Source organism: Acanthochromis polyacanthus, chromosome 11 (genome assembly GCF_021347895.1).
Source record: "Acanthochromis polyacanthus isolate Apoly-LR-REF ecotype Palm Island chromosome 11, KAUST_Apoly_ChrSc, whole genome shotgun sequence".
Classification (NCBI taxonomy): Eukaryota; Metazoa; Chordata; class Actinopteri; family Pomacentridae; genus Acanthochromis; species Acanthochromis polyacanthus.
The window spans coordinates 16,913,254-16,925,283 of record NC_067123.1 but is presented as its reverse complement, the minus strand read 5'-3'; the positions used below and the strand labels follow the sequence as shown (position 1 = coordinate 16,925,283).

The window sequence follows — 12,030 nt, the reverse complement described above, 5'->3', positions numbered from 1 at the left end:
GATCATTTAACTTCCTGATGTTTCTTGAAGCTGTTGTTGTATTCATACTAGCATATGAAAACATGCATGTAGATGTAAGAGGATACACAAGGGACACGCCCCCCTCAATGTTTATCCATTAGATGCACATGTGATTGGACCCTACACACTTCCATACATGGGTCAAAAATGATCCATCTAAGAATCAATGTGGAGGTTTTTTTTTTGTCATTTTGGTTAGAAATAACAGTTTGTATTATGGTTTGGGTTATATTTTTGTACACACAAGAATGGTTTCATGCTTGAAACAAGTTTATTTTCATTTTATAACAGATTGTGAACATTTTGATAATTGAAAAAGAAGAATATTACACAGAACCGCAACAGAAGAATGTCAACATTCATTTTGTTGTCATTTTTCCACTCTTTTCCTCTGGCTGTTGCTGCTCTCCATCCCTCCAAGTTTGTGCACTTCATCACCTCTTGTATGACATTATCAGTGATAAAGAGATTGGAGTGGTAATACAAATATTCCAATTTCTTTAAAAGTAAAGGTAGCTTAAAAATGTAAATAGCAAAACATGTTTTCTGAGTAATACCTGGAATATGAAATGATAAAACCTTTTCTTTACAAAGATATTGCATGAAGCTAACCTCGCCGGGTCACATGTGTAGTTGTTGCGTCCAATGATAACAAGAGAGAAGCCCTGGAATTTTAATATTATGAATATTAAAATTTTAGGCCCATTTCTAAACTGTCTTTCCTCTCCAAAATCTTGGAAAAGATTGTGTACTCCTAGCTCATGGACTTTTTAAATGAACAGAATGTTCTGGAGATTTTTCAATCTGGTTTTAAAAGACGGCATAGCACAGAGTCGGCCCTTTTAAGAGTTTTTAACGACATCTTCTTAGCTACTGACTCTGGTCACTGTCAGATCCTTGTGCTTTTAGATATCACTGCAGCATTTGCTATAGTGGACCATGACATCCTGGTTGCTCGTCTGGAGCAGTGGGAGGGCATCAGTGGCACGGCTCTGAAATGGTTCAGGTCCTACCTCTCACATCGGACTTTCTGTGTCAGCCTTGGTGACTCTGTGTCCTCCATTGCTCCTCTCTCATGTGGGGTTCCTCAGGGTTCGGTACTGGGCGCTCTTTTATTTTCCTTATACCTTCTCCCCCTTGGTTCAATCCTCAGGAAGAATGGCATTTCATTCCACTGCTATGCTGATGACTGCCAGATTTATGTCCCTCTCAAAAAGGCCAAGTCATTTCCCCTCAAACCTCTGTTAAATTGCTTGGATGACCTCAAGGCCTGAATGTCCCTAAATTTTCTCAGTTTTAATGAAAAAAAGACCGAAGTGATGGTCTTTGGTGGCACTTCTGTGACTCCTCCAATTGATCTGGGTTCCTTGACACAGTATACCAAACCAATAGTTAAGAATCTAGAGATAAAAGTGGACTCTGACCTTAAGTTTGACAACCAGATTAAAGCTGTGGTGAAAAATATCTTCTTCCAGTTAAGGCAACTGGCAAAAATCAAATCTATTCTGCAGAGACAGCAATTTGAAACAGTGATCCACGCCTTTGTGACCACTCGGCTGGATTACTGCAATGCTCTTTATATGGGGGTTAGTGGGTCCTCCATCGCTCGTCTGCAGTTAGTTCAGAATGCCGCTGAACGTCTGGTACAAGAAAGTTTGAGCACACTTCACAAATTTTAGCTTCACTACACTGGCTGCCTGTCCTTTTTAGAATTCATTTTAAAATGTTTTTATTTGCTTTTAAATCATTACATGGTCTTGCCCCCCCAATACCTGTCTGAGCTTCTTCATTCATATACTTCGAACCGATCCCTCAGGTCAGCTGACCAGCTGCTCCTGAGGGTCCCCAAAACAAGGCTGAAGCTCAGAGGGGATCAAGCATTTTCTGTGGCAGCTCCAAAGCTTTGGAATGAGCTGCCACTGCACATTAGACAGGGCTCCTTGTTGTCCAATTTTAAAACCCTTCTTAAAACCCACCTTTTGTCGTTGGCATTTCACACCATGTAGGTTTGTTGTTTTCATGTGCATGTATATATATCTGGGATGGGCAGTCCAGTTTTAGTCTATTTATTGCTTTCGTTTTTATTGTGCAGTCTGCTTTTACTTCTTATTGTTTTTATCCTAGTTCATGTTTTTATCTTAGTTTTTATTATTTTTATTTTTAATCTTGCTGTTTATGCTTATGTACAGCACCTTGGTCAACTGTGGTTGTTTTAAAGGTGCTTTATAAATACATTTGATTTGATTTGATTTGATTTGAACCAACATAAATATGTGTTGTATGTTATGAATGTGCAGAAAGTGTTAAACATGAGCTATAATGTTGTTGGAACACATCAGAGCTGTTAAACTCTAGGAGTATATCAAATAATTAAACTGATTCAATTCATCAGTGACCCAAAAAGATACAATGTGCACATTTAAAGAGGTTACTTCCCCAAACCAAAGACACAGAAGAATAAATCAGGTATGTATGTGTGTTGACTCAGCAGAGACAATATTTAATGGGAAAAGCTGATCTAACCGGAGAAAAAATCCCTGAAAGCAATACAGAATGCCTGAGAGCTACAGTGCGTTAAATTTCATTATGTTCTGAATTGTTTGTTGGTGGTCAAATTTTGTGTTTTGCTTTATAGTGATGCCATAGATTGATGCGGAAAAGGAATAAACTGGTGCAAAAAAAAAGCCTCAAAGCATCACTTAATCATAATAAAGCCTCACATGGAGCATTTTCAGCTATGCAGAGCATGTTCTGTTCTAGTTTGTAAAGTTAAATTAGAACTGTTCTTTGTGTTTCCATTAAAACATTAAGAGGTCCAGAACGAGGTGAGCCATGACATGCCATCACTGCATATATATTATTTGAAAGGTGAAACAGTAAATACACAGACATTGCAGTACAAACCATCTGTCTTGCATATAGTGTGTCTGTGCAGTCTGTTGTGGTGACATAACCTTTCCTCTGCAAATTGGTGGAAATGTGGGCGGATTTGCAAGGCGGTCCTCTAGTTCAACAATTCGAGAATGGAAGCTGTTTGAGAACCAGAACTTTTCTGGTGTCAAAGCAGTAACACAGCTACAGGGGTAGCTGTAGACTCTTGTTTTAATCCAGCTTCGTCTTTTCCCTGTTTGCAGATCAGCTACCAGAGCATCGAATCATCTGATCCTGGCATTAATGTGCCTGGTCCACGCCGTACAGTGTCCAAGCTGAGGAATGAGACCTACCACATGTTCTCAGGCCTGCATCCTGGAACCACGTACTTGGTGTCTGTCCGTGCCCGAACTGCCAAAGGCTTCGGCCAGACAGCACTCACTGAGATCACCACCAACATCTCTGGTGAGGTTCTGTGTTGATTACTGTTTACTGTAGTAGTGTGTGTGTATGAATGAGTGTGTTGAAATAGATTAAGGCCAAATTATGGTCTTGATCAATCTCAATGCAACAATGTCCATATATGATGATAATGTAGCTTGGAAAATCCAGACTGAATCTCCATGTAATCTCCTATCTCCATGTTAGGAGATACAGGACAATCAGTTTGGCATTGGGCGAATTGAATCGCGTTTCCCTCCCGGGAAAGTTTGGTACGACCAATCATAGCGCGGGAGGCGGGAGTTAATGCTGCGTCATCTTCGGCGCCTGGATTACCCATAAAACACCTCTTTTTGTGGTCTCTTGGCGTTTTGGATGGCGTTAGTCGTTGCCTCTTTTCACTTGACGTTTCCAACAATGAGGAGGCAGTGGATGGCTCGTTACTTTCGCCTTCTTGCCATTGTTTGTACAGAGGAAAATCCCGTTCCAAACGTGTGAGTAAATTTAAGCAACTTTTACCGATACGCACCGACTTGGTTTGGCTCCGATTTAAAGTTATTCCTAACACCGCTAATCGTTCGGAAGGAGTCTTTTGTTGCGTAGCCTTTTCAAAAATAAGTGTTGTACTTGAGAGTACCCCATGTATTCGCAGATTTTTGTGACAAAAACAGCAGTAATCATTCACCGCGACGCTTTCTCGGCTGCATGCCATTGTTGTTTGGACTACATGGACTTCAAGGTCGATTTGTTTGTGCGTCACATCCATGTTATGCTGATTGGTTCTTTCTCGTTCAAGCTGCAGTCGTTAGCCCCTCCTTTTTGAAATCGTCTCCTGTCATCACAATGCCAGACTGCCTTTATTTGTATTTACATTAATACATAAATAAAGTCAGTCTGGATTTTCCAGGCAAATGATAATGGTGACTTCAGTTTTTCAGTGACTGACAGCACAGCTTTCAAAATATATACAGCGCCCTCCATAATTATTGGCACCCCTGGTTAAGATGTGTTCTTTAGCTTCTAATAAATTCTTTTTTTTTTCTAAATAATATAGGACCACAATGAAAAAATGAGGAATATCCAACCTTTAATTCAAGCGCATTCATTCAGTGGGGAAAAAAATCACACATTAAGAAATAATTCATTTACATCAAATCATGTGTGCCACAATTATTGGCACCCCTGATGTTAATACTTTGTACAACCCCCTTTTGCCAACAAAACATCTCCTAATCTTCATAATAATAACATAATTATTGAGGGCGTTGTATGTATATATTTATATATTAGGAGCTTTGATTGAATTATGCATACACTTCTGAATAATACAAATTATCTGCATCCTCCCTGAGCCAAAACGGCTTTTAAAAGTGCATTGCTTTCATTTGATGGAATAACAGCAGACCAAATTATAGCAAACTACAAATGTTCAGCATGAATGGTTTGGGAGAAAACAGCTTTGTTCACATCACCACAGTCGGTGTTTACCATTCAAAGGCAACACAGCAGTTCAGAAATTAGAGAAGCGGTGTTTGTGAGTGAAGAGGTTGCCGGTATGGATCTTGAGATCAGTCTGGAGCTGTCTGTGGGGAATGTGAAACACTCTCTTCTCGAGTGAGTGTCTGCACCTTGTTGTCACTAATTGTGTTTGCTCAGATGAAACATCAAAGGTTTTTGTAATGCGGTTCCATAAAACATGCAGGGGGTCAATGGAGTATGTGAATGATTTTGATTTTTCCAGAAATTATTTATTACCCTCGTTGTGCGGACAATAAAAAGATCCAATTGGTCAGATCATAAATTAGTGACACTAATCTTGGGTGTCTATCTTGAATCTGTGGTTACTGTGTAGATCGTTTGTGCTGCTGAGCTGGAGATGTGTGTGAATTATCCATGTTTGAAAATTTGCTTCTACGTAGCGTCTTTATATTTGAATCATTGCCAACTGCCATGGCTACACATTTTTGGGGTTTTATATGTTCTAAATTAAACTATGTCCATTAAACTAATTGTCAGACACACAAAATGTGACTCTTCAGTAGTAATAGTAATGTAGCCTGTTCTGCCTCTTTCCCGATTTTCCGTACCTGTTCCATCTGCTTTAGAAGGAGGCCTATGTGGGCTCACAGCTGTCAAGGTATATAATTCAACCTACAGTGTAACATGCTCTCTCTTGGCTGCGCTGTCAGAAAAGCTCAGCGGGCAGCCAACTCCTGCTCCAATTTTGTAGCAAGCATAAAAGTGCAACTATTAGCGTTTTCATAATTCATTGGAATTAACCTCCTAACATGGCTCAATGCAGACCTCAGCTGGTTGTGTGCGAGCACGAGTGTGTGCTTTTCAGATGACAGGTTACACAAGCAGGTTTTTATGACAAGCATTAATGCCCTGCCTCAGAAACATTTTCCACTTCCATTTCAGAGCCTTTTTGTTTCAGCTTATCTGTTGTACCAGGATAGCCATTTGCTTCACTACATACTCCAGTTAATTCACTCCCTGTAGTAAACAGAGATGGGAACACTCAACCTCATTGTCCCCTGAGCTTTGCTGAGGTTGTGCAGCTTTGAGATCTGCCCTAATTATATTATAAGAGCCTCTTGTTTTCTCTGTAGTTGGCTGCTGTTTCTAGTCATCATCAGTCAATGGCACTGTGTGGGAGGCCTCCACACGCTAGTACACTAGGGACTCGTGTGGGTAATGAATAAAGATAGCTCACTCTATCTTTTCATGTAAGGATAAAAAAATTGCCAAAATATCCAAGCAGCAGTGCAGCAACATGTCTGTTTAAACTCTCAAATCTAAACGAAACATATTTGATCTTTCCCAGAAGATGAAATGCTTGAAATGGTCCTTGTTATTGTCTACACTATCTCAAGTTTTTAAACTGTTCTTTAACTCTTCTGTGTGACTTTCCTTTCTCTATTCCTTTCCTCAGCCCCTGTGTTTGACTATGAAGACATCCCTTCTCCGCTGAGTGAGTCGGAGAGCACCATCACCGTGCTGCTGCGCCCTGCCCTTGGGAGAGGGGCTCCTGTCAGGTACAACTAATCCACGCTCCACTCCTTTCCCAGCACCCATTCAGTACTCCTCCACGCTGTGATATTCATAGCTGCATTAAAAAAAGCACTCTTTGGAACACCAGGAAACAGTTCTGTAAGCTTGCAGTAGACACCATTTTAAGCAAAATGCATGAAAAATCAAAAAGGGGTTTTGTCGATACATGGTTAAGGCGTGGTGGCTTTGCACAGAAAGTAAGGAAGTGTCCCAAATCAGTCAGTAATATTCGGAATTATCATTCATTTTAGTGCAGTTGCTACTGACATCAACATTAAGATACTGAAATAAAGACGTAGCAATACTGCAACTCTACATGAGAAAAAAAACTAAAATAGGTAGTGAACCATTATCCATGCATCTACCCTGAAATCTGACTCACTGTGTCACGGCTTAGGAATCACGCCACATGCCAACCAATCATGTGCTGGCTGTTTGACAGCCACGTCACTGTAATAAGTGCCACACTCCGATTTCAGTCAAAAGTCAGGATTTGTGAAAATAGAACCATGGGCTTTGAGGGAAACTGCAAAAGAGCATCCCATCCTTCATGGAAGAATACATTCTTCTATTTTAGATATAACAGTGTTCATGGAAATATACTCAAAGTTGTGCAGTGACAGTCTGTCAAAGACAAAGCAAGACTATTCACTCATTCATGGCAACCATGAACACTGAAGCTTCTGGATTTAGTTCTCACCTCATCTTAACTTTAAAAAATGTTTTATTGGACCTCACTTCTACTTAATAGCCATTGTTACATTTCTAGCCTACCAATTTTCAAAAATATGCTTTCATTTATTTGTGATGACATTTCTCCTAGTATACTGTCCTCCTAGCCTAGCCGTGCTAGACCCATGTTCTGACGGCACAAGGGTCTAGGGCCGCTCGACAGGGAGAGAGGCGGGCTAAAAGGTTGTCTTTCAAATCACTCTGCAGCATTTGGGTAGGTATACAACCAATCAGCGCAACGAATAGGCTGACGTAGTTCCTAGAGCGCCGGCGGATTGTGGCTAAGTCCCATTAGCTTCCCAACCAGCGGAGCCAACTGGTATATTAAGGATTTGCCATATCCCGTAGGCATAAGTCCAAATACATCTTTCTTCTCAATGAAACACTTCAGTGCCGTCCTTTGTTTATCTTTCAAGTTGAATTTTAGCTTCAAATCTTTAAGGGCTGTGGCCAAAGTCGAGTGGAAAGATAACTGTTTATTGTGCGCCGGTTGTTTCTGTCAGAATCGTCGCGCCTCTGTTGTCACTTAGTTACGCCCGCCTTCTGACTCTACACTTCATGGTGATTGGTCCGGCCCGTTTTAGGAGAATCCAGCCTCGAGCCTTATGGAGGGTAACTAGACCCACCCTGGCAGAGAATTAAATTCGTTGCCGTGGGTTGTCTAGCGCGGCTAGGCTACTGTCCTCCCTTAGTTTTCTAGTTTTATAGGTAGACAGCGAGCGAACGTGTGATTCCTCAAAAACCCAAGGCGTGACTTTTCTTGTGATTGAAGATCACTTTATTTGAACCGTAAAACTTTAACAAGAAAAAATTGAAAATAGAAATCAGAATAAAATCAATATGTAAATACACAATAGTAGAAAAAGGTAAGTCAAAAAAAATGAGATACTTACAGACAAGTACTTTCCAAGGCCATAACATTAAAATGAAAATGGCGGGAGAAGAATCAGCAACATCCAGATCCTCTCATGGCCTGACCCATGCTAAAAACTCTCTTCGAAAATGCCCTGCTTTAACATCACTTCCCCAGAAATATCAGTAGGGGGCACTGCAGCACACAAAATTCTGCTGCAGGACAGAACACCTAGTCACTTGTAACACATTGTATTTTAAATTTCAGCATGCCATTTGTCAGTCGAATGCCCCTTAACACTTCAGGTAGCAAGCTCTTCAACCACAGACAAGTAGCAGCTTCTCGGGCTGAAAACCACAATATCTAACTTTACAGCAGAAATCAACATGTTCACAACCTGGTACATAAAATGGTTTTGGTTTCTGTACTTAGCTTCCTCGTTCATAACAACTGTCCGGAGGCTAAATTTCCATATAACTCATTTGTTTAAATTGTACGACTTTTTCTGTTTTGTGTGAAAAGGGACCCTCAAAGGACTGTCCATGACCCAGAGATATTTGCAGGATCTACCTCAGATTTACCACTTCACTCATTTTTGGATTAGCTGGGAGTTAGACACTGGCTGATACTAATGGCAAGCTAGTCTGGATATGTATATAAAAAAAAAAATTCTTGTCAAAAACAACATTTCATATATCTATAATGTCTGTCTTCAGAGCCACAATTTGTATTTCAGATATGTACACTACCGTTCAAAAGTTTGGGGTCACTTAGAAATGTCCTTATTTTTCAAAGAAAAACTGTTTTTTTCAATGAAGATACCATTAAATGAATCAGTAATGCAGTCTAGACATTGTTAATGTACTAAATGAATATTCTAGCTGGAAATGGTTGATTTTTAATGAAATATCTTCATAGGGGTACAGAGAAACATTTCCAGCCACCATCGCTCCTGTGTTCTAATGCAACATTGTGCTAGCTAATCCTGTTGAAAGGCTAATTGATGATTAGAAAACCTTTGTGCAATTATGTTAGCACATGAATGAAAGTGTGAGTTTTCATGGAAAACATGAAATTGCTTGGGTGACTCCAAACCTTCGAACGGTAGTGTACAATACATCGTCCTTCTTCTTGAGACTAATGGCACCACTTTCACTATTATTGTATACAGGCATAGTGTTTCTCATTACAGATATCCACATCATTGTTCTTCTTTTTAAAGAATGGACACCATTGGGAATGATCTACATAGTTCTGATTGTCACTGTTCTTTGCATAAAAAATAATACCGTACCCACAAAGTTACTTGAGACTTTGCACCTGGGAATGTGTTGACACGGAAGACAAACATTACAGCTGCTGCAAAATAAGTGACACAGCCACACAAACAAGACAGTCAGACAGGATACAAACAAACCGCCAGGTTAGCTAAACTTATTTACTAGAGAGAACAAAGACACACAGTAAACTCATTACTCAAACTGCCTGTTGTCAACATCAGTGACAACTTACAGACTGGCTTTCTGGTTCAACTCTGACCCACCTTATCTATCTTCATGCACAATGAGGAATTAAGACTAACATCTTAGCATCATAATTATGAAGCTCAATGTTATGTCAACCAGAAGTAATGACCAAAATCATAGGGAAACGTATTATATGCTGGAGGTCACTTTGTACTCTGTAGTGGTTTGATTGATTTAAATAGTATTTGCACATTTTTGGAGTGCTAACCCCCAAGTTGTCTTCTCTCAGTGCCTATCAAGTGGTGGTGGTGGAAGAAGATGGGTCTCGTCAGGTGAGGAGGAGGGAACTGGGCACTGTGGACTGTTTCCCCACTCCAAACTCACACAGCGAAGCCCAGGCTAAGGGGACCCCACATTACTACACCGCTGAGCTGGCTCCCAGTAGTCTGCCCGAGGCCACGCCTTTCACCGTGGGTGACAATCACACCTACAACGGCTACTGGAACAGTCCTTTAGACCCCACCAAGAACTACCTCATCTACTTTCAGGCCACCAGCAACTTCAGAGGGGTAAGAACCATTAAGATGCCTGTCAAGATGTGTGTTCCTGGAGCTCAGATGTGCTGCTTTTATGTTTTAGCAACCTTGCTAGTCAGTTTGGATTTGCATCAAGCAAGTTAGAAGACAGCATGCTGAAGGCACGACAAGAGAAGAAGTAGTCCTGTGTATAAACAGTTAGGCTTCAGTTACAAAATGTTGAAATTAGGTTATGTATGTTTTGCTTTTTTAGGGTTTTGGGTGACTGGTTCTTGGACTAAATTTTGCATCATTTCACAAAAAAGGCCAAGCATTTCTTCCTAAGACGCCTACAAACAATTATTTGCAGAATTCAGTTTTGTACTCATCCAGTTGTCAGATTGTCTCATAATGAAGCTCTTTAAAAACTTTTCAAAATAATCTATCTTTGTAAAAAAAATAAATATATAATCAAACACTTCTTGCAGGCATAAAAAAGATCTGAAAACAAACTCTTTCAGCAATTGTAAAAGGAACTGAAGCATGAATAAGGAGTGTGCTGTCCAGTCTGCACAGTGAAAGTGAAAGTAAATGCTGTTTAATCATTAGGCCCATATGGAGCCTATGTATGCCTGCATGGCTGCATCTTCTACAGATATCTAAGTATCTGACTCTGCAGAGGATGTAGACAGTTTCCTCTTGGTACTGGTGGGCTGGCCTCAAGGGCCAGAAAGACCACAGTCAGCTTCTGGTCACGGTCAAACATGACACACTGTATATCTGGCAATAATCTCTCCCTTCTGATCTGTAATCAGCAGTTGCATTTGTGATGGTTCTCCCTTAAGACCAAATGAAACGCTCTGTTGGCACAGCAACTCTGAGACAGAAAGCCAACACAACAAGCTGAATATTATAATACATGGTGATAACTTCCTTTTTTGTCCTAAAAATTTTCATCTTCAGTCTATTTTGTAAACTATGGTTGTGTTTCAGAAGAAATTGGCTGCTCAGGGAGAAAAAGGGGAAAAAACTAATTATTTTGACAATTACTCTGGATAAATTAGATGTACGAAGCTTACTGTGGACCATGAGTTGCCACTGAATTGAAACCGTAATTGCCTTGGCAGATATGCCGTCAGTGGGGCTTGAAAGATGCATGATTGGTCTTTCCAGTTTCTTGTGCAGCACACAAGTAGGCAACAAACACACACTTTTCCAACTATTTTTTTCTCTCTGTCGTTTCTGCAGGAAATCACTTTAGAAATATCAAAATTACTGTTGTTGTATCTATTACACTGAATATGAAAATATCAGCATGCTGATGTTTTCCATGTCAGCGCTGTTGCATGTATTAATACAAATCATGTGTTTTTTATATGCTGGATATACTGGTATTTGGATTGTGATGGATGGAATCAAATCTTGAATTCAGCTCCATTTTTGCAAAATGTCTTAAGCTAACAAATTTATTATTGATTTTTTTTTTATTTTACCTTTTGTCTTTCTTTATTAGCACAGAGCAATGCACAAAAATGTAATGATCTGTTTTGTGTAGCAACACAGTGGTGAATCTTTTCTAACTGATAATGTTAGTTTCAGTAGTGGAAATCAATCAGTTAAAGCTGCACTAATTCATATTTGTTATGCATCTAACTCATAATATTGACTACTAGGCAACTTTAAAGATCTCATCAAATAGCTATTATAAAAAGAAAAAGAGAGAGACATGAGACAGTGCCATGCAAAACTATTTGCCAAATACTTCTGCACGGCACTGTGTTACTCTTGAAGAACAATCATCCAATCTAAGAGTCTAAACAACAGTCAAAGTTAGCTGGTGAACATAGTGCAGCATTTAACAGCTAGCGAGACCATTAGAAAGCTAAAAGGAGAGTGGGTTTTGGAATTACATAGATCCAATAGCCAGCACTCCAGATGAATGCTAATGTTGCCTTGCTGGTTGTGTATGCTAACATGGTTACTATAACAAATGTCAAGACTGTCAGTTTTGTGCTTTCAGTTTGTTCTGCTTCCCTCAACTGGCCACCAAACATGAAGAAGTGAATAATAATAATTC

General features: G+C 39.8%; 1 protein-coding gene across 7 annotated transcripts in view; it reads left to right on the top strand.

Moving 5' to 3' along the window:
• The window catches only part of ptprua (protein tyrosine phosphatase receptor type Ua), a 240,683-nt gene that overhangs the window by 175,117 nt on the left and 53,536 nt on the right, over positions 1–12,030 (top strand). For all 7 annotated transcript variants that reach the window (XM_022208249.2, XM_022208247.2, XM_022208248.2 and 4 more), the window contains exons 10-12: positions 3,156–3,357; positions 6,269–6,371; positions 9,728–10,007. In XM_022208249.2, the coding sequence (XP_022063941.1) occupies positions 3,156–3,357; positions 6,269–6,371; positions 9,728–10,007 (585 nt within the window). The remainder of the gene's footprint in view (positions 1–3,155; positions 3,358–6,268; positions 6,372–9,727; positions 10,008–12,030) is intronic.